The following is a 24,239-nucleotide window of genomic DNA, read 5'->3' as shown; positions in this document are numbered from 1 at the left end:
AAAAAACTACAAATAGAACTACCATATGACCCAGCAATCCCACTACTGGGCATATACCCTGAGAAAACCATAATTCAAAAAGGTATATGTGGGCTTCCCTGGTGGCGCAGTGGTTGAGAGTCCGCCTGCCGATGCAGGGGACACAGGTTCGTGCCCCGGTCCGGGAAGACCCCACATGCCGTGGAGCGGCTGGGCCGGTGGGCCATGGCCGCGGAGACTGCACGTCCGGAGCCTGTGCTCCGCAACGGGAGAGGCCACAACAGTGAGAGGCCCGCGTACCAAAAAAAAAAAAAAAAAAAAACAGATACATGTACCACAATGTTCACTGCAGCACAATTTACAATAGCCAGGACATGGAAGCAACCTAAATGTCCATCAACAGATGAATGGATAAAGAAGATGTGGCACATATATACAATGGAATATTACTCAACCATAAAAAGGAAAGAAATTGGGTCATTTGTAGCGACGTGGATGAACCTATCATACAGAGTGCAGTAAGTCCGAAAGAGAAAAACAAATATTGTATATTAACGCATACATGTGGAATCTAGAAAAACGGTACAGATGAACTGGTTTGCAAGGTGGAAAAAGAGACACAGATTTAGAGAACAAACATATGGGCACCAAGGGGGGAAAGTGGGTGGGTGGTGGTGGTGGTAGGATGAACTGGGAGATTGGGATTGACATATATACACTAATATGTATAAAATAGATAACTAATAAGAACATGCTGTATAATAAAATAAAATAAGATAAAGAGTCTTAAAAAAATAAAAAATAAAAATATTTATCACTAAGGATCATTGTAAAAGTGAGTCAACTTTTAGGTACAGTTTTAGAGGTAGTGTTGCTTCATCTTAAATTACAAAAGAAAATAAACTAAAATTCAGAATGAAAAAAGAAGAAAGAAAGTAAAAAACCGGTACTGATGAACCTAGTGGCAGGGCAGGAATAAAGATGCAGACGTAGAGAACGGACTTGAGGACACAGCAGGGGAAAGGGAAGCTGGGACGAAGTGAGAGAGTAGCACTGACATATATACACTACCAAATGTAAAATGGATGGCTAGTGGGAAGCTGCTGCATAGCACAGGGAGATCAACTCGATGCTTTGTGACAACCTAGAGGGGTGGGACAGGGAGGGTGGGACAGGGAGGGTGGGAGGGAGGAGATATGCAGATATATGTATACATATAGCTGATTCACTTTGTTATACAACAGAAACTAACACAACACTGTAAAGCAATTATACTCCAATAAAGATGTGAAAAAAAAGTTACATGCAAATTTTCAACTGGTGGGGAGATAGGTGCCCCTAGCCCCCACAGTGTTCAAGGGTCAACTGTACTTACAAAGCACACAATGCCTGTTAGCCAATCTGTGGTTTCAAGGGAGTGTGGACGGGGTTGAAGACTTTAAAAAATCTTATATAATTCTCTGTATTTTATGGGGAAAAAAACAAAACAGTACTCCCCTCTTGCCTCAGAACTAAATGTGAGTATTTTCACACCCCTAGTGTAGGCAAAGATTTCCTAAAACACAAAAAAACACACTGATAGAAGAAAAAAAATTTGGATAAACTGGACTTTGTCTAAATCAAAAACCTCTGTAATACAATACAAATCTAAGTACAATACAAATCAATACTAAACAAAATTAGAAACCTCTGTAAATACAATACAAACTGATAAAGGACTTGTTTCCATAATATAAAAAGAACTTTTACAACACAATAACAAGACAAACAACTCAATAAAATATGGGCAAGAAATTTGATAACTTCAGTGAATACAACATACAAATAACTGCGTTTTGTAGCCAAACTTATCAAGAAAAAAAGAGGGTCAAATCCACAAAATCAGAAATGAAAAAGGAGGAGTTACAACCAACACCACAGAAATACAAAGAATCATAAGAGATTACTGCAAACAACTACATGCCAATAAAATGGACAACCTAGCAGAAATGGACAAGCTCCTAGAAATGTACAATCTTCCAAGGCTGAGTCAGGAAGAAACAGAAAATATAAATAGACCAATTACCGGTAATGAAACCAAATCAGTAATAATAAATAAATTAAAAAAGACCTCCCAACAAACAAAAGTCCAGGACCAGATGGCTTCACGGGTGAATTCTACTGAACATTTACAGAAGGGCTAATACTTATCCTTCTCAAACCATTCCAAAAAACTACAGAGGAAGGAATGCTTCTGAACTCATTCTAGGAGGCCAGCATCAAGCTGATACCAAAACAAGAAGATACCACAAAAAAAGTAAATTACAGGCCAATCTCACTGATGAACATACGTGGAAAAATCCTCAATAAAATATTAGCAAACTGAATTCAACGATACATTGAAAGGATCATACACCATGATCAAGTGGGATTTATCCCATGGATGCAAGAATAGTTCAATATCCACAAGTCAGTAAATGATATACCACATTAACAAGCTGAAGAATAAAAATCTTATGATCACCAACAGATGCAGACAAAGCTTTTAACAAAATTCAACATCCATTTATGATAAAAATTCTCCACAAAGTGGTTGTAGAGGGAGCATACCTCAACATAATAAAGGCCATATATAAGCCCACCAATAATGTCATACTCAACTGTGAAAAGCTGAAAGCATTTCCTCTAAGATCAGGAACAAGACAAGGATGCCCACTCTCACCATTTTTATTCAACACAGTATTTGAAGTCCTAGCTACAGCAATCAGACATTACTTTAAAAATAAGAGTCCAAATTGGAAAGGAAGAATTAAACTGTTTTTGTCTGCAAATAACATGATACTATACATAGAAAATCCTAAAGACAACACCAAAAAAACTACTTGGAGCTCATCAATGAACTCGGTAAAGTTTCAGGATACAATTAATATACAAAAACCTGTTGCATTTCTATACACTAATAACAAACTATCAGAAAGAGAAATTTTAGAGGGAGGGAGACGCAAGAGGGAAGAGATATGGGAACATATGTATATGTATAATTGATTCACTTTGTTATAAAGCAGAAACTAACACACACCATTGTAAAGCAATTATACCCCAATAAAGATGTTAAAAAATAAAAAAAATTAAAAAAGAAAGAGAAAATTTAAAACAATTCAATTTACCATCGCATCTAAAAGAATAAAATACCTAGGAATAAATCTAAGGAAGAAGAACTATACTCAGAAAACTGTAATACACTGATGAAAGAAACTGAAGACAACACAGATGGAAAGATACACTGTGTTCATGGATTCAAATAATTAATATTGTTAAAATGACCATACTACTCAAGTCAATCTACAGATTCAATGCAATTCCTATTAAAAGACCAATGGCATTTTTCACAGAATTAGCAATTCTAAAATTTGTATGGAAACACAAAAGATCCTGAATAACCAAAACAATCTTGAGGAAGAATAACAGAGCTGGAGGTATCACGCGCCCTGATTTTAAACTATACTACAAAGCTACAGTAATCAAAACAGTATGGTAACAGACACATAGATAAATGGAACAGAATTGCGGGCCCAGAAATAAACCCATGCACTTACATTAACCTATGACAAAGGAGGCAAGAATACACAATGGGGAAAAAGACAGCCTCTTCAATAAGTGGTGCTGAAAAAACTGGACAGCTACATGTAAAAGAATTAAATTAGAACATTTTCTCACACCGTATTTAAAAAAAAACCTCAAAATGGATTACACTTCTCTGGAAATTTTTTGGGTTATTCTTATGTTTGTATTTTCCATAAAGTTTGGAACTGGTGTCACAGAATGCTGTTACAGGAATAGGAAATTTATATTAATTTAGGAAGAACTAATTATTATTTAAATCTGAGTCTTCCAAACCAATATATCTCTTCCTGTATTCAGTATTTTAGATTACTTAATAACCACACATGGAAATATGGAGCTTCAAATACAACATTAATTATCATTGCTCCAGTAGCCTACTCAGCGTAAGGCAATGTCAAAGAACGGGCCCAAAAATAATTATCACAGATCTGTCACCTAAGTTTTCCACCAGAAATAAAGAACTGTGATATCACAGAAACCTACCATGCTAACATATTTTCTGACACAAAATTTTTAAGAACTTACTTAAAGTCACACCCAAATCTTGGTTTCTAAATATCAATCCTCACTAAAAGGAACCAGGGCTCCTCAAAGAAATGATTGATTCCAGGGTTGGGGCAGGAAAAGTACAAGATGAACATGGAATATCTTGGGCCAGAGAATAGAGAAATGCTCAAAGAATAAAGGAGACATGTCAAAGAACAAGAAGCCAGCTTGAAGGGGCTCCCAATGGCCAAATATGAAAGAATTTGACCATCATAATAATGAGTGTAATGGATTAAAACTCACTGAATAAAAGAATACTCCATAAATTCATGCTAATGTTGATGACTATGATGATAAATAAATGAATGGGGAAAAGGGAAAGTTCTCTACTAACAGAATGCTGACCAATAACTATAGACGGAAATAGTAGAATTAGATAATTACCATTTTGTAACCATCACGTTAATAACTGATTTAGGTGAGAATCAACAATGAATGCTAAAACAGTGAGATTTTGATGAGGAAAAAGTTATTTACATAGGTCAAAGTATCTTCCCACAAATAACTTATGAATTGCAAAGGGGAAAATCGTAATTTTATGGCAGAGAAGCTTGGAAGTCACTACCTTATCTCATCAGTCAAAGGTAACATCACCAGTACTGGCAAGGATATCATGTGTCTCCTGATGTGATGCACCAAGAAAGATACATTTCACTTAGGTAGTGCCAGCATGCATAAGCTGAATCACAAGGAAACATAAAAACACAAACTGAGAGACATTCTAGAAAATAAATGGCCTATATTCTTTAAAAATATCAATGTCGGGAAACACAAAGGCAGGCAAAGAACTGTTCTAGATTTAGGAGACACAAAAACTAAATGCAATGCATGATCATGGGTTAGATACTAGACCAGAAAAAAACCTTTTTTCTATAAAGGACATCGGGACAACTGACAAAAGTTGAATAAGATCTACATTAAATACTGTATTAACATTTTATTTCCTATTTTGATAATTATATTGTGATTATGTAAGCGAATGTCCTTGTTCTAAGGGAATATGTCAAGTATTTAGGGATAAAAGGGCACAATATATGCAACTTACTCTCAAACAGTTCATATATGAAGGTTTTTTTTTCAGACATCCACACTTTGCACTGATATGATTAAGCTAGCAACACAAACTTCTGTAGAGCCTGCGTATTTTCTGGAAGGCTTACCCACATTTATGATAAACAGCCACTAGATGGCCATCTGTGATCTCCTAACCCCAGCAGCCTAGGATTCTGCAGGGAGCATTTCAGACTTAATTATACTTAAAAAAATAAAAACAGAAAACAACTGGTGATCTTTAATAAAGCCCTATTATATAATAACATATTATTATGTATTAGGCAACCACTACACTCAAAATAGATGTTATCACGATGGCCTATACAGGGCTTACATGATCTTTTCATTGCCCGCCCTTGCCCCCCCAACCCATCTCTCTGACCTTATCTCTTTAGGTCCATGTTAAAGTGTTGCCTTTTCAGAAAACTTCCTTGACCTGCCTGTATAGAACAGCAGTTAGAGGCATCCCCTCCCCTGCCCTCTGACCTTGCTTCATTTTTCTTCAGCACTTGCCATTTCTTCCTACTCACACTCCCAGAATGTAAGTTTCATGAGAACAGACTTTATTTTGCTAACTGCCTGTAAAACAGAAATACCCAGAAAAGGTACATGTATCAGACAAGTATCTTCTTTTTCATTTTTAGCTGTTACTCATCATTCTTCAATTGAAGACCATTACACTCCACCCCACCTCCAACCAATCCCCTAATGGAACTAGACTGTGAAGAATATTAAATGTCAAGTGTTGAAGTGTATTATGTAGAAGGAAATCATCAAGAAATTTAAGCAGAAGTAGTGCTTTAGAAAAATTCTTCTGACAAGAAGGTGGTAAAAATGTAGGAGGACTGGAAAGCAAAGATGCAGGAGACATAGCCACAGTCTCTGGTGTCAGGAGTTAGGTTTGATCCTGGTTCCATAGTCTACCAGAGCACCATGACTTTGGATGAACTGCTAATTCAAGAAGCTCTCTGTGCTTCAGTTGCCCGGTACGTAAAACGAGGGCAGAAAAACATCTACCTCGTGGCGAACACAGAGGTTATGTTTATTCTATATCAGTACCTGATACATAAATTTTAGCATTGCATGTAGGAAATAACGGAAAAGAAACAAGCAAACATCTATTTACTTATTTAACTTATTTTTACCGAGTGCCTATAGGTATGTCAGATACCTTTCCAGGCACTGGAAATGCAGCTGTGAGGGAAAAAAAAAAAAAAAAAGACTCCCTGGTCTTCATCATACTAGCACAAGGTGACAAAAAATAGCCCTAATTTATCTGAATCTATCCGGGTTTTGAGTTTCTGCCGGTGAATAGCTAAAGTTGGGACAGCAAGTCCCATCGAAGTCCTCTCTCAACGTCTCTCAAGGAGATAGATGTTCTATAATGTCAGGCTATGAGAGGGGCTATAAAGAAAAATTTAAAGAGGTAAGGGGACAGAGTATGCTGACATTTTAAATAGGGTTGTGACGTTTTAGTAAAGAGGTAAGAAATGCTAGAGTTTTATCTGGAATGATTCAAAAATAAAACTGAGGGGCTTCCCTGGTGGCGCAGTGGTTGAGAATGTGCCTCCCAATGTAGGGGACACAGGTTCGAGCCCTGGTCTGGGAAGATTCCACGTGCCGCGGAGCAACTGGGCCCGTGAGCCACAACTACTGAGCCTGCGCATCTGGAGCCTGTGCCCCACAGCAAGAGAGGCCGCGACAGTGAGAGGCCCGCACACCACGATGAAGAGTGGCCCCTGCTTGCCACAACTAGAGAAAGCCCTCGCACAGAAACGAAGACCAAACACAGCCAAATAAATAAATAAATAAAATAAAACGGAAACTCAGGAGGAATAACTGATTTGAAGATGATGTGTTTGGGTCTTAGAAATGATTTGGCTTCAAAAGACAAACTAAAAGCTGACTGGAGGAACTTTCCTAATGGTCCAGTGGCTAAGGCTCTGCGCTCCCAATGCAGGGGGCCTGGGTTCCATCCCTGGTCAGGCAACTAGATCCCGCATGCCACAACTAAGAGTTCACATGCCTCAACTGAAGAGCCCACACGCTGCAACAAAGATCCTGTGTGCTGCAACTAAGGCCCGGCACAGCCAAATAAATAAATAAGTTAACAAAAAAAAAAAAAGCTGACTGGAAAAAGCACCTTAGAAACTCTAGTTTACTTACATGTAAATTTCAGTCTTCTATTTCTCCCTGCCTTGGGGAATGAATAATTGTAGGATCTCCTAATGCAGAGAACTCTTCTACGGACTGTGTTATGGGTTCAACTGTGCCCCCCCAAAAAGACACATTGGAGTCCTAACTTCCAGTTTCTCAGAATGTGACTGTTTGGAGATAGGATCTTCATAGAAGTGATCAAGGTAAAATGAGGTCTAGGATGAGTCCTGATCCAATATGACTAGTGTCCTTATAAAAAGAGGAAATTTGGACACAGACTAAAACACATAGAGGGAAGATGATGCAGAGATACAAGGAGAAGATGGCCATCTTCAACCCTGCTGACAACTTCATTTCAGACTTCTATGCTCCAGAAGTGTGAAACAATAAATTTCTGTTGTCTAAGCCACCCAGATTGTGGTACTTTGTTCAGTAACCAGAGCAAACTAATAGAGACTAGAAGAAAATCATATTTGTGTACTTATCTCCCTTAAGAAATCCCCTTGAGGAGAAGGCTTAACTCTATTTTTTTAATTAATTAATTTATTTTTGGCTGCATTGGGTCTTCGTTGCTGCACGCGGGTTTTCTCTAGTTGCGCAAATGGAGGCTACTCTTCATTGTGGTGCGCGGGCTTCTCATTGCAGTGGCATCTCTTGTTGCGGAGCACAGGCTCCAGGCACGCGGGCTTCAGTAGTTGTGGCGCACGGGCTCAGTAGTTGTGGCTCTCAGGCTCTAGAGCGCAAGCCCAGTAGTTGTGATGCACGGGCTTAGTTGCTCTGCAGCATGTGGGACCTTCCTGGACCAGGGATCGAACCTGTGTCCCCTGCACTGGTAGGCAAATTCTTAACGACTGCACCACCAGGGAAGTCCCCTTCACTCTAAGTCATTTTTGTATTCCTTCTGGAGTACCTAACCTGATGCAAAAATTTAATTAGATACTATTTTAAGTTGCAGGACCTACACACAGTGGAGCTCAATAAATGCTAAATTTCTCCCACAACCTTTTCCATATGTATCTTTCCTGACAGATAATTTCTTTCTTTTGCAAACTGACAAACTGAATTTAATTTCTGAGGCATACTCAAGTAGTAATCTCAACTCAGTAATCCTAGGATCTAGGGTTTGGCAGCATTGAAACAAAAATTTGAGTGCCTAAATTTATCAGATGATATATACACATAATTAAATATAAACTATCCCTGATCTTTAGGGACTCTAACCCAAACTAGACCTGATACATATGTATAGGAAATACCAACAGGTGAGTTAAAACCATTAGTTCAACACATGAATAGTAATAAGAAATGTTACATAAAAGTCAAGGGTAAACCCATTTTAGCTAAGGAAGGAAGCATGAGCATGGGAGTAGTCACCAAAGCACTATACTCCTAGCTGAGTACTGAGCTAGGCATGCACGTACAATTTCAGCATCAGAATCTCGCCATCTGCAGATAAGGCAACTCAGACTCAAGGAAGTCAAATGATATTGTCCAAGTTCATCCAACAACCATGTTGGAGGCAAGCTGGAACCTGGGACTGTGTGATTCAAGAAAACAAGCTCTTTTTTAATAAACAGTATTTGAGCATATACCTATTCTATCCTTCCACCTACAACATGAGCTAAGTTAGCTAATTTATCTCATTATATTCTATTTTTTTTTTAATTTATTTTATTTATTTATTTTTGGCTGCATTGGGTCTTCGTTCTGTGCACGGACTTTCTCTAGTTATGGCGAGCGGGGACTCTTTTTCGTTGCGGTGCGCAGGCTTCTCATTGCAGTGGCTTCTCTTGTTGCAGAGCATGGGCTCTAGGCACACGGGCTTCAGTAGTTGTAGCACATGGGCTCAGTGGTTGTGGCTCGCAGGCTTCTAGAGCGCAGGCTCAGTAGTTGTGGCGTATGGGCTTAGCTGCTGTGCAGCATGTGGGATCTTCCCAGACCAGGGATCGAACCCGTGTCCCCGGCACTGGCAGGCGGATACTTAACCACTGTGCCACCTGGGAAGCCCTCTCGTTATATTCCTAATACTAGCAAGAAATATGCAACATACAATTCCTGCAAAATCTATTCTCAAAGGCATAGGTAGTCATAGAAGAGAAAAGGAGTATCAAGGGAGCTTGCCACCAAGCTCACGTATAGACAGAATCTGACATCTGTGGTCAAACTGCTTGGCTTAAATGACATTCAAGGTCCTTCACAGGCTGAAGGGCAGCACCACAATCAAGAACAAAGTGAATGAGAAGATACAGTTGCCCATAAATTACCTTTATATTAATTACAACATAAGGCCACCTTAGTATTTCAGGAAACAAAAGTTCACAAGACCACCCCCAAAAGAATGGGTAGCATTGTTTAAAATGCCTAATCACTCAGAACAAAGAAGTTAGAATTTGAGTAAATTAAATAATATATAAAGGTCATCAACATGACTCATGGTACCAACACCAAACTTCAGCCCATTGATGACAACTCTTATACTGGTGACAATTCTTATATAGTGGCTAAAATATATATCAAATGTTCTCAAACTTTTTGATAAGCAATCTTTAAATACCTATTATGCAAAGCATGTAAGCCACCAAGGAATTTATTACTCAATAGCAATGAATTATACCTGGCCTTAACCTTCATCCATATAACCAAAGGCTTCATCATGATACAAATGAATATGATTTTTATTTATCTAGCTCCTGCCAACTAACTTCTGTGTCCAGTGCTACTATACTTCTCTGAAAATGAACAAAGTACAGTTAACTTATTTTGTGGTTTCTGACAACTTTCTGAAAGCATTCCTTGTTAAAGTAGTTGAAAAACTAGATACTCTGGTCTTCACAGCTAATCGCATGGATCTTTTTGAAATTCCCAAAGTTAATCTTCCAGGAAGAGGTACACAGAACCACAGATCTCTTCCACAACTGTGTTTACTATAACTTTAAGGGGAAGGGCTAGAGATAGTATTAGACCTAATAATTAGGCCAATTAGTAACTAACTCTCACCCTGAAGATTCTACAGCAGAGATTACAAACTGCAGGCTGTAAAATCCTGCCCCTGAACTTCTGTTTATAATGGTTTAAAAAAAAAAAATCAAAATAGTTGTTGAGAAGCACATAAAAACCAAGATTTCCAGGGTCTCTCAAAAAATCTAAAGATCTGGTAACACAACTCATCTTCTCACAGGACAGATGAGAAAGCCCACTCCATACATTCTAATAACCACCATTCCCTTTTGGCTTACTGATAGTATGCTTCAGAAGCCATATACTAAAAATAAATCAACACAATCACAAATTACTATATTTTCAATATTCATTTTAAACTAAGAACACAGATGACCCAAATTCTACAAGATTTAAAAAAGCCAAAGATGTAAAATGAAAGCAAAAGTTAAACAAATGAATCTGTGTACCAGGTGGTAACATAATCACACAGCAAGGAACTAGCTCACATAACTTTAAAATTCAGTAATTTGACTCTACATCCCTATTGAAATACTATGCCCTAAGAAGAACAATAAGAAGAAATCATTAGCTTTCCTCAGTAATCATACTATTGGTTGTAGTGTTGACATTGTCATTCTCAGACTATTCTGTATTTATACTGTGGGAAAAGAAAATGAATAACCATGTTGGTGCTGTTAAGAACTGGGGTTTTCAACGTGGGAGAAAGGAGATAGAGATGTAAAATCAAAGAAGATGAGGAAAGTCCCTGGGTCATTTAATTTGATTTTTAAGTATAACTTGAACTCATGATTTTTTTTTTTTTTTTTTAAGAGAAAAAACAGGGCTTCCCCGGTGGCGCAGTGGTTGAGAGTCCGCCTGCCGATGCAGGGGACGCGGGTTCGTGCCCGGGTCTGGGAGGATCCCGCGTGCCGCGGAGCGGCTGGTCCCGTGAGCCATGGCCGCTGAGCCTGCGGGTCCGGAGCCTGTGCTCCGCAGCGGGAGAGGCCACAGTGGTGAGAGGCCCGCGTACCGCAAAAAAAAAAAGAGAAAAAACACAACTTCAACTTATTTCCTAATTAACCACAAAAAAGGCCTAGAAACAATGACTAACTCAGTAGAAATAAGCACCTTAAGTGCCCAGATTGTGATCTCCAAATGTCATTTCCCACTAAAAGGCTTCTTAGAGAAAGGTCTATTTCTTTGACTGGGGCAGAAAATGTACAAGTCTGGACAAACTGTCACACCAGATAGCAAAAAGCTATCAAAGATGTCTCAGGCTGAGACAAATGACTCAAGGGCCATCATGAAGGGACTCCAACTGGCCAAGGATAGGACAATCAATAAAAATAACTATACATGCTACAAAATGCATGAGCATTAAAAACATGCTAAGTAAAAGAAGCCAGTCACAACAGACCACATATTGTACAATTCCATTTATATGAAATATCCAGCCTAAGCAAATCCATAGAGATAGAAAGTAGATTGGTGGTTGCCTATGGTTGGAGGTCGGGTAGCATGGGGGGTAATGAGGACTGACTGCAAACGGGTACAGCGTTTCTTTCTGAGGTGATGGATATATTTCAAACCTACTAGATCATGGTGAAGGTTGCACGACTCTGTGAACATACTGAAAATCACTCAATTGTACACTTTAAACAGGTGAATTTTATGGTATATAAACTATACCTCCATAAAGCTGTACAAAACAAAAACAAAACTACAATGGACTGAACCACAAATATGTTTAAATCTGTGTGTTCATAATCAAATAAATCTTATTGGTCATTTTGGAGGATGCTAGGAACCCAGCTCATTATTTTTAAAACTGGAAAGTATAAAGTATTTATCCAGTCTGTCATACACATGAAGTCTCTCCCTAGATAAGCAAACAGAAGAGATAAAGTTTCTGTTTACACAAGTATTACAATTAATAAATTAAAGAATAATAGAATACTACCATTTTGCAACCCCAAATAAAATCAGGGATCTAGGCAATAATCAAAGGCCACTAACATCACAAATAAAGAGTCAACCAAACAGTAGGTGCCATCTGATAGAAGTATACACCACCACCAATGAAGCTGTCTAGCAAAAAATTTGCAGGGACTTCCCTGGTGGCACAGTTGTTAAGAATCCGCCTGCCAATGCAGGGGACATGGGTTCGATCCCTGGTCTGGGAAGATCCCATATGCCACAGAGCAACTAAGCCCATGCGCCACAACTTCTGAGCCTGAGCTCTACAGCCCGTGAGTCACAGCTACTGAGTCCACGTGCCACAACTACTGAAGCCCGTTCTCCACAGCAAGAGAAGCCGCCGCAATGAGAAGCCTGCGCACCACAAGGAAGATTAGCCCCCGTTCGCCGCAACGACAGAAAGCCCCCACGCAGCAATGAAGACCCAACGCAGCCAAAAAGAAATAAATTAATTTTTTAAAGTTTGCAAAGAAAAAAAAAACAAAAACTATGCAGAACTTATAGATAAAAAGACTAGAGAGACTTTTAAAACAATGGCAAAGTTGGATATTTGATATCAACTTGTGTTAAAAAATTTTAGGTGTCATAATAGTACTGTAGTTATATTTTTAAAAATTAAGAGTCCCTATCTTACAAGATGATAATGTCTAGGGTTTGCTTTAAAATAAGATGGAGGGGAGTAGGAGAAGATGTATCAATAGATGAAACAACATCAGCCATAGCTGATAACTGCTGGAAGTTAAGGTGGATATATGCAAGTTTATTTTGCCATTTTCTCTCATTTCATACATATTTGAAAATTTCCACAACAAAGCTTTTAAAAAGACAATCACGGGCTTCCCTGGTGGCGCAGTGGTTGAGAGTCCGCCTGCTGATGCAGGGGACACAGGTTCATGCCCCGGTCCGGGAAGATCCCACATGCTGCGGAGCGGCTGGGCCCGTGAGCCATGGCCACTAAGCCTGTGCGTCCGGATCCTGTGCTCCGCAACGGGAGAGGCCACAACAGTGAGAGGTCCCCGTACCGCAAAAAAAAATCATGCTGTCAATTCTGCACAATCTTGGAATTACTGCATTTCACAAACTCAAACATGAAAATGTCTCCCACCATTTTACATCTCTGAAATCAAGACACATCTTACAGTAAATGGTGTATAAGGTTAATTGGTAGTATTTTTTTCTTAGTAGTACATAAAATGGTGAATTAAAAAACAGCATCTTAAATTCGATGAAAAAACTGTAAGATTATAAATATATTTAGGTATCTATTTCTCTTTAACTAAATTATTACTTGCATTGTACCTGGAAAGGAAGACTTAAAAAAAAAAACTCCTAGCTTTCTGAATTTTCTTATCTGCTTGGGATTAATTCAGTTACAGTGAGAGAACCATTAAAATGCTTCAGCCAATATAAAAATGAACTTAGTCCCCAAACCAGCATTAGTGGTAGACAGGACCTGGGGAACACCAGGCAAAAGTCTATCTAAGGTGGGTAAAAAACAAAAAAGCTTGCTGCAGTTATCCTACCAGGTCTAAAAACTTGAGTAAAAATAGATTTTAGTTGACCAGCCTGTCTTTTCATTTTTAAGAAAAAAAAAACTTTTTTTAATACAGCAGGTTCTTACTAGTTATCCATTTTATACATATTAGTGTCTATATGTCAATCCCAATCTCCCAATTCGTCACACTCCCACCCCCACCCCCTGCTGCCTTCCCCCCATGGTGTCCATACGTTTGTTCTCTACATCTGTGTCTCAATTTCTGCCCTGCAAACCAGTTCATCTGTACCATTTTTCTACGTTCCACATATATACGTTAACATACGATATTTCTTTTTCTCTTTCTGACTTACTTCACTCTGTATGACAGTCTCTAGGTTCATCCACGTCTCTATACATGACCCAATTTCATTCCTTTTTATGGCTAATATTCCAATGTATATATGTACCACATCTTCTTTATCCATTCCTCCGTCAATGGGCATAGAGGTTGCTTTCATGACCTGCCTATTGTAAACAGTTAGCTGCAATGAATATTGGGGTGCATGTGCCTTTCTGAATTATGGTTTTCTCTGGGTATATGCCCAGTAGTGGGACTGCTGGGTCATATGGTAATTCTATTTTTAGTTTTTTAAGGAACCTCCATACTGTTCTCCATAGTAACTGTATCAATTTACATTTCTACCAACACTGCAAGAGGGTTCCCTTTTCTCCACACCCTCTCCTGCATTTGTTGTTTGTAGATTTTTTGATGATGCCCATTCTAACTGCTTTGAGGTGATACCTCACTGTAGTTTTGATTTGTATTCTTCTAATAATTAGTGATGTTGAGCAGCTTTTCATGTGCTTCTTGGCCATCTGTATGTCTCCTTTGGAGAAATGTCTATTTAGGTCTTCTGCCCATTTTTGGATTGGGTTGTTTTTTTAATATTGAGCTGCATGAGCTGTTTATATATTTTGGAGACTAATCCTTTGTCCGTTGATTTGTTTGCAAATATTTTCGCCCATTCTGAGGGTTGTCTTTTCATCTTGTTTGTAGTTTCCTTTGCTTTACAAAAGCTTTTAAGTTTCATTAGATCCCATTTGTTTATTTTTGTTTTTATTTCCATTACTCTAGGAGGTGGATCAAAAAAGATCTTGCTGTGATTTATGTCAGAGAGTGTTCTTCCTATGTTTTCCTCTAAGAGTTTTATAGTGTCCAGCCTTACATTTAGGTCTCTAATCCATTTTCAGTTTATTTTTGTGTATGGTGTTAGGGAGTGTTCTAATTTCATTCTTTTACATGTAGCTGCCCAGTTTTTCCAGCACCACTTATTGAAGACACTGTCTTTTCTCCATTGTATACGCTTGCCTCCTTTGTCATAGATTAGTTGACCATAGGTGCGTGGGTTTATCTCTGGGCTTTCTATCTTGTTCCATTGATCTATATTTCTGTTTTTTGTGCCAGTACCATATTGTCTTGATTACTGTAGCTTTGTAATATAGTCTGAAGTCAGGGAGTCTGATTCCTCCAGCTCCATTTTTTTCCCTCAAGGCTGCTTTGGCTAGTCGGGGTCTTTTGTGTCTCCATACGAATTTTAAGATTTTTTGTTCTAGTTCCATAAAAAAACGCCATTGGTAATTTGATAGGGATTTCATTGAATCTATAGATTGCTTTGGGTAGTAGAGTCATTTTCACAATATTGATTCTTCCAATCCAAGAACATGGTATATCTCTCCACCTGTTGGTATCATCCTTAATTTCTTTCATCAGTGTCTTATAGTTTTCTGCGTACAGGTCTTTCGTCTCCCTAGGTAGGTTTATTCCTAGGTATTTTATTCTTTTTGTTGCAATGGTAAATGGGAGAGTTTCCTTAATTTCTCTTTCAGATTTTTCATCATTAATGTACAGGAATGCAAGAGACTTCTGTGCATTAATTTTGTATCCTGCAACTTTACCACATTCATTGATTAGCTCTAGTAGTTTTCTGGTGGCATCTTTAGGATTCTCTATGTATAGTATCATGTCATCTGCAAACAGTGACAGTTTTATCTTCTCTTTTCCGATTTGCATTCCCTTTATTTCTTTTTCTTCTCTGATTGCCGTCACTAGGACTTCCAAAACTATGTTGAATAATAGTGGCGAGAGTGGACATCCTTGTCTTGTTCCTGATCTTAGAGGAAATGCTCTCAGTTTTTCACCATTGAGAATGATGTTTGCTGTGGTTTTGTCATATATGGCCTTTATTATCTTGAGGTAGATTCCCTCTATGCCCACTTTCTGGAGAGTTTTTATCATAAATGGGTGTTGAATTTTGTCAAAAGCTTTTTCTGCATCTATTGAGATGATCATATGGGTTTTCTTCAATTTGTTAATATGATGTACCACACTGATTGATTTGCGTATATTGAAGAATCCTTGCATCCCTGGGATAAATCCCATTTGATCATGGTGTATGATCCTTTTAACGTGTTGTTGGATTCTGTTTGCTAGTATTTTGTTGAGGATTTTTGCATCTATATTGATCAGTGATATTGGTCTGTAATTTTCTTTTTTTGTTGTATCTTTGTCTCGTTTTGGTATCAGGGCCTCATAGAATGAGTTTGGTAGGGTTCTTTCCTCTGCAATTTTTTGGAAGAGTTTGAGAAGGATGGGTGTTAGCTCTTCCCTATATGTTTGATAGAATTCACCTGTAAAGCCATCTGGTCCTGGACTTTTGTTTGCTGGAAGATTTTTAATCACAGTTTCAATTTCGTTACTTGTGATTGGTCTGTTTATATCTTCTATTTCTTCCTGGTTCAGTCTTGGAAGATTTTACCTTTCTGAGAATTTATCCATTTCTTCCATGTTGTCCATTTTATTGGCACAGTTGCTTCTAGCAGTCTCTCAGGATGCTTTGTATTTCTGCAGTGTCAGTTGTTACTTTTCCTTTTTCATTTCTAATTTTATTGATTTGAGCCCTCTCCCTCTTTTTTCTTGATGAGTCTGGCTAATGGTTTACCAATTTTGTTTATCTTCTTAAAGAACCAGCTTTTAGTTTTATTGATCTTTGCTACTGTTTTCTTTGTTTCTACTCTGATCTTTATGATTTCTTTCCTTCTGCTAACTTTGGCTTTTGTTTTTTCTTCTTTCTCTAGTTCCTTTAGGTGTAAGGTTACATTCTTTGAGATTTTTCTTGTTTCTTGACGTAGGCTTGTATTACTATAATCTTCCCTCTTATAACTGCTTTTGCTGCATCCCATAGGTTTTGGATCGTTGTGTTTTCATTGTCATTTGTCTCTAGGTATTTTCTGATTTCCTCTTTGATTTCTTCACAGTGATCTTTTGGTTATTTAGTAACATATTGTTTAGCCTCCATGTGTTTGTGTTTTTTACATTTTTTTCCCTGTAATCGATTTCTAATCTCATAGCGTTGTGGTCAGAAAAGATGCTTGATTTAAATTTTCTTAAATTTACTGAGGCTTGATTTGTGACCCAAGATGTGATCTGTCCTGGAGAATGTTCCATGTGCACTTGCGAAGAAAGTGTAATCTGCTGTTTTTGGATGGAATGTCCTATAAATATCAATTAAATCTATGTGGTCTATTGTATCATTTAAAGCTTGTGTTTTCTCATTAATTTTCTGTTTGGACGATCTGTCCACTGGTGTAAGTGAGGTGTTAAAGTTCCCCACTATTATTGTGTTACTGTTGATTTCCTCTTTTATAGCTGTTAGCAGTTGCCTTACGTATTCAGGTGCTCCTGTGTTGGGTGCATATATATTTATACTTGTTGTATCTTCTTCTTGGATTCATCCCTTGATCATTATGTAGTGTCCTTCCTTGTCTCTTGTAACATTCTTTACCTGAAAGTCTATTTTACCTGATATGAGTATTGCTACTCCAGCTTTCTTTTCATTTCCATCTACATGGAATATCTTTCTCCATCCCCTCACTTTCAGTCCGAATGTGTCCCTAGGTCTGAAGTGGGTCTCTTGTAGACAGCATATATATGGGTCTTGTTTTTGTGTCCATTCAGCAAGCCTATGCCTTTGGTTGGAGCATTTAATCCATTCACATTTAAGGTAATTATTGATGTGTATGTTCCCGTGACCATCTTCTTAATTGTTTTGGGTTTGTTTTTGTAGGTCCTTTTCTTCTCTTGTGTTTCCCACTTAGAGAAGTTCCTTTAGCATTTGTTGTAGAGCTGGTTTGGTGGTGCTGAATTCTGTTAGCTTTTGCTTCTCTGTAAAGCTTTTGATTTCTCCATCGAATCTGAATGAGATCCTTGCCGGGTAGAGTAATGTTGGTTGTAGGTTCTTCCCTTTCATCACTTTAAGAATATCACGCCACTCCCTTCTGGCTTGCAGAGTTTCTGCTGAGAAATCAGCTGTTAATCTCATGGGAGTTCCCTTGTATGTTATTTGTCATTTTTCCCTTGCTGCTTTCAATAATTTTTCTTTGTCTTTAATTTTTGCCAATTTGATTACTATGTGTCTCAGCACGTTTCTCCTTGGGTTAATCCTGTATGGGACTTGCTGCACTTCCTGGACTTGGGTGGCTATCTCCTTTCCCATGTTAGGGAAGTTTTCAACTATAATCTCTTCAAATGTTTTCTCGGGTCCTTTCTCTCTCTCTTCTCCTTCTGGGACCCCTATAATGCGAATGTTGTTGCATTTAACGTTGTCCCAGAGGTCTCTTAGGCTATCTTCATTTCTTTTCATTCTTTTTTCTTTATTCTGTTCCACAGCAGTGAATTCCACCATTCTGTCTTCCAGGTCACTTATCCGTTCTTCTGCCTCAGTTATTCTGCTACTGATTCCTTCTAGTGTATTTTTCATTTCAGTTATTGTACTGTTCATCTCTGTTTGTTCGTTCTTTAATTCTTCTAGGTCTTTGTTAAACATTTCTTGCATCTTCTTGATCTTTGCCTCCATTCTTTTTCCGAGGTCCTGGATCATCTTCACTATCATTATTCTGAATTCTTTTTCTGGAAGGTTGCCTATCTCCACTTCATTTACTTGTTTTTCCTGGGGTTTTATCTTGTTCCTTCATCTGGTACATAGCCCCACTGCCTTTTCAACTTGTCTATCTTTCTGTGAACTGTTTTTTTCACTTTTAATATAGGAGTTCCTAAACACCCACCACTTTTAGCACTTCAACAAGTTGCTGGTTTCAAGTAGTAATCTAAAGAAACATGGTAAACTGGCAAGCCTCTGGGCCTCACTGTAGAAGAAACACTAATGCAAATAAAATTTACTAACGTACATAAACTTACTGAGAAAGAAAAGAAGACAAGAAAATATTTCTAAGAGCAATTCTAAAATGCAATTCTAGCAGTACATAATTTTGAAAGTACATACTTTAATGGAAACACACAAAGTTAAAAATGCAACTTTTTTTAAAGATAGGAAAGTTGACATCAAAAATTTCAAAGGTAAAAAGCGAAGAAACAGATTAGCCACATTAAAAAAAATTAATTTATGTCAAAAACACACTATAAATGTAATTTGAAAGGCTAACAAGCTGAGAAGTACAAATCTGTCACATAACAAAAGGTATATTCTTTTTTTTTGCGGTACACGGGCCTCTCACTGCTGTGGCCTCTCCTGTTGCGCAGCACAGGCTCCGGACGCACAGGCTCAGCGGCCATGGCTCACGGGCCCAGCCGCTCCGCGGCATGTGGGATCTTCCTGGACCAGGGCACGAACCCGTGTCCCCTGCCTCAGCAGGCGGACTCTCAACCACTGCGCCACCAGGGAAGCCCCAAAAGGTATATTCTTAATAAATAGCTCTTAATATCAAGAAAATGATCAACAATCCAACATAAAAATGGACAAAAGATAGTAGCAGGTCAATAAATATATCCTCCAAATGGTCAACCTTTAGTAATAAAAGAAATCAAAACAAGACACCTTATAGGTTACCGTCTTTGGGAAGCTTTTTCAAGTAATACTGTCCAGTTCTGGTGGCTAAGCAGGAGCTAGAAGAATATTCCCACTCTTAATATTCTGGCTAGAGCAGCCCTTCAAGTGTCACTCCTTCAAGTGTCACCTTATCAATGTGTCCTCCATCACCCTATTTAAAACTGTACCCCCATTTCCCACTTCTCAATCCCTTTATTTTAGTAAAATTATTAGATATGAAATCCATTCTGGAATTATATTCCATAGAAACAATCTTGAAAGCAGACAAAGGGACTTCCCTGGTGGTCCAGTGGTAGATAATCCACCTAACAATGCAGGGGATGAGGGTTCAATCCCCGGTCAGGGAACTAAGATCCCACATGCCAGGGGGCAACTAAGCCCACATGCCACAACTACTGAGCTCACGTGCCTCAACTAGAGAGCCTGCATGCCACAGACTACAGAGCCCACCCACCCTGGAGCCTGTGCGCCACAATTAGAGAGAAGCCCGCACACCTCAACGAAGATCCCACATCCTGCAACTAAGACCCAATGCAGCCAAAAATAAATAAAATAAATAAATCATCTTAAAAAAAAAAGCATACATAAATTGTCTTAAATTATAAAAACCTATGACAAACAGATGAAGGCACACAGCTCTTGATATACACATTGAAAACTGAATGCTCAAAGGGAGATATAACGTTGTACCCTTTAAGAGACATACCCAATGGGCCATGAAAGTGTACCTAAACACCCATGCATCCTGAGGTCCCTTATTCACAAGCCTCTGTTCACTCAGCCTCTATTCTTATTTGTCCTCAGATACACCAAAAGGAATTGTCACTTGGAGACAGCAATGGTTAGTGTCCAGGGCTTTGGGGTATGTCAGATCTGGGTTAGAAACCTAGCTTTAAATTTTCTAGGGGAGTAATCTGGCAAATCTCAATTGCCTTATCTGTAAGGTAAAATAGAGATTATCACCAACTAGTTAATGTTAGTAAATAAGAGTACAGTGTCGGAAAAACTGAAATGGAGAAGGAATTCTTCAAATAAAACTACTAAAGACAACTAAAAATCCCCAAAGTCAGATCTTTCAGCACAGTAAAAGAACCCAAAGGAAATAAATCCTAAAGAGCACTGAGCTGGAGGGCAGGAGCCCTGGATTCCAGTTTTGACACTGCTACAAACTGGTTCACCTCCATGGGAATATTATTTAAAGTATGTAGATTCTAGTTTTAAGATCTACAAAATCAGGGGACTGAAAATCCTTTCCACCTGTTCCACACCATGACTAAATTACTAGGATGTTATTTACTGTTGTACATCCATAATTTCTAAAATTTTTCATTTAAATGTTTGGTTTTTTTAAACTTCAAGTCCTGATGAGTTTTCATTATGACTGAGCTACCAGTCATAACATATAAGACTGTTTCCTTAACTAAGTAATCCAAGGTCAGAATGCTAAAACACAGCAAAATCAGAATTCAAACCAGATCTGACTCACTCCAAAGACCAAACTATCGCACCCTTCTCCCTCAGACTTTCTCCCTGACTAATCTCCTGGTAACTAGCAGCTTGCCTTTGCAAAATGACTAGAAGTCAGCAGTGCAGTCAAGAGTCAAGGAATAAAGTCAAGTTACCTGAGACAGGTGGGGCTTGAACTTCTGACACAGTACTCTAACCAAGTTAATTAGACATTTCAAGTACTTAAAAGGAGGCTGGAGAAACCAAAAACAAAAGTAATATTATCAAGAAAAACTATTAATTGAAGACAAAATAAAAAATTAAGCACCTCTGAAACTATAAGTAAATGGGGGTGGTTCAAGGAGTCAAGTTGTACAAGATGAAATATTCAGTAAAATAACTAATTATCTGTACTACTCACTTGCTTTTGTGCAAGTGACTCTAGGTTACCCACAGTAGTGAAGGGAGGAGTAACAGATAATCCAAAGTACATATATTCAGCTTTACAAATAAAGCATATGGTCTAAACAGATAATCCACGGGGCTTCCCTGTGGCATAGTGGTTAAGAATCCGCCTGCCAATGCAGGGGACACAGGTTAGAGCCCTGGTCTGGGAAGATCCCACATGCCTTGGAGCAACTAAGCCCTTGCGCCACAACTACTGAGTCTGCGCTCTAGAGCCCGAGAGCCAAATATTAAAGCCCACGTGCCTAGAGCCCATACTCTGCTGCAACAAGAGAAGCCACCGCAATGAGAAGCCTGTACACCACAACGAAGAGTAGCCCCCACTCGCTGCAACTAGAGAAACCCCACGCACAGCAACAAAAACCCAATGCAGCCAAAAATAAATGAACAAACTTATTATAAATAAATAGATAATCCAAAGTACTGAATATCTGGTGTTAAAAATAAAGTATATGATCACCCATACATATTTATCTCCCAAATTATAGGCTGATTCAGGCTAATATCAAGGTTAATTTCCAAGTGGAGAAACCAGGACAGATGAAATCTAAATAATACAGTGAATAATAAAATCATCACCTCCTTACATCAGCAGAAAACATATGGTTTTATAACACATTCATATCAGCTCCACAGAGAGTAACAAAACTAAGGCTGTGCATGCACGCTCGTGCACGCACACACACAGAGTAACATTTAAATTCCCACTGCACGGGAGAACCAGGTTAGCTCCTGGCTGTTTCCATTAAACCGATCTGGGAGTAAAAACTGGTTTTTGAATCATCCATACATGGATAATCAAGAGGCAAATTAAATACACACACAAACATATATAAACTCACATTTAAATGCACTGGTTACCAAGCACTTCCGAAAATAAAAAATTTCGTAAGACAGTTGATAGAAATGAAGCAAGAGGTGAGGTCACCTACCACTTTAGCTCTATTGATAGAAGTCATCGTTTGCTCTCCTGAAACATTAGGCAGCTGCCGAAAACAATACACAAACGTACACACACGCACACATGCCCGAATCTTGTATCATCATTCAGAAAGAAAACCTAGGAAAGCCTCTGAAATGAGTTTTATCAGCTCAGAAAGACTTAGATGTGTACAACTCCACGTAGATCCAAGGAAATGGAAAAGTGTCATGAAAATAATGCATTTTTTTTTCTGAGTACAAGTGTCTAAAAGACAATTTCCAAGGCCCTCTGCAATTAAATGTGACTACAAAAGTTCTTCAGACTAAGCCTCACTTGCAGAAGCCCTCTACTGGGCGTTTCTATGACGTTCTGACCAACTTTTGTGTTTCCCACAATAGCGCTAAACCACGATTATGCATCCTGCTGATAAAAACCGGCAAGTGGCACTTAACACACCAAGCCAAAATCATCAACAGCGCTGGCTAAAGAACTTCCCCGTCACCACTGTGATGCCCACTCCAGAAGGTATCTGCATTCAGTGCGAGGACCTGAGGTTCCGGGGAAAGAGAAGCAGCAACAGAAACCGGCTGCATACCCCAGAGGGCTGCCTGCAGACTGCAAGGAAGGCCAGGCGCCTGCAGGCTCAGGAAGTTTTGCCTAACCCAGGGGAAAGCTCCATGCCCTCCTCTATAAAAGGGAGCGTGTGGCTGGCAGACCAAAATACAGAAAATTCATTCAAGAATTCCCTGCCGCTTACCCTGCAGAAGGAGGAGGCAAATTAAGACGCTGCGAAGCAGGTATGGAAAGAGAGCAGGGTTCACAAACTGATAGTGATCTACCAGCTCCGTGGGGAGGCTCAAATTCGGGAAGCTTGTGCCTCCTCTCTGGAGTTGGGAAGGTAAGGTACCGGTCGGGCTACGGTCCTCTCCCAACAGCCCTTTCCAGAAGGAGCGGGGCTGCTAAGACGCAGACCTGGCCTCCAGCAACAGAAGCTCCCGCCCACATGGTTCACGGGGCGCGACCCTCCTTGGCCGCCCCCAGGCCATGTGGCTGCGGCCGCCGGGTGTCCAAACCCGGTGCACGTTCAAGGCGTGAAACCAGAGACGAGGTGCGGGGGCAAATCCAAAGAAAGGGATGTTGGGGGGTGAGACTCACTTCTTCTGGGCTTTGTCCTTCTTGGCCTTGGTCCTTTTCTTTCGGGCCTGGAGCGCAAGCACTGCAGGAGAGAGGGATGGATGAAGGGCGAATGGGGAGGAAAGGAAGACACCAAGGTGAGGGTGGAGACCCAGCAGGGGCGCGAGGACCGGGTGCGGGGCCTGCCTGAGGGGCGGCTCCGGGGCAAGCGCCGCGGCGTCGGCCAGGCGGCCGCTCAGGGGGCTGGCGGCCCACGGAGCGCTGAGCAGCGCCCAGGCGGGGCACGCCGGAAGGGGCTCAGGCCGGGTCAGGGGGCTGGCGCGCCGGGGTCGGCCTCGCCTGCCGAGGGCCGGGCCCTGGAGTGGCCCCAAGGGGCGGGCCGGCCTGGCGGGGCAAGAGAGGCGATGACTGCCGGCGCGGAAGGACGCCGGAGCTCAGGGGCGCGGACCGGCTGCCCAGAGGCGGGGGGTGAGGGGCGGCGCCACCTCAGTGGAGGGGCGCCGCACGCCCGGGGACCGGACGGCGGCGCTTAGGCTAAGCTCCTGGCGTTGACCCGGGCCTTGCCCCGGCGGCCGATGCCCTCGTGGCGGAGGCCGCTCCGCCGCTCACCTTTCCGCTCCATGGCGAAACCGGTAAC

General features: G+C 40.0%; 1 protein-coding gene across 1 annotated transcript in view; it reads right to left on the bottom strand.

The window, feature by feature from the left end:
• The window catches only part of SRPK1 (SRSF protein kinase 1), an 82,780-nt gene extending 58,541 nt beyond the window's left edge, over window positions 1–24,239 (bottom strand). Inside the window, 2 exon segments of the mRNA XM_089918839.1 lie at window positions 23,624–24,179; window positions 24,182–24,239. Coding sequence (XP_089774965.1) covers window positions 23,624–24,179; window positions 24,182–24,224 — 599 coding nt within the window. The 5' untranslated portion in view covers window positions 24,225–24,239.

This window comes from Delphinapterus leucas, chromosome 10 (assembly GCF_059928025.1).
Source record: "Delphinapterus leucas isolate spDelLeu-1000000601 "Yukka" chromosome 10, BTC_Dleu_Yukka2, whole genome shotgun sequence".
NCBI classification, from domain to species: Eukaryota; Metazoa; Chordata; class Mammalia; order Artiodactyla; family Monodontidae; genus Delphinapterus; species Delphinapterus leucas.
The sequence above is the reverse complement of the archived record's forward strand: the minus strand, read 5'-3'. Positions and strand labels throughout refer to the sequence as shown.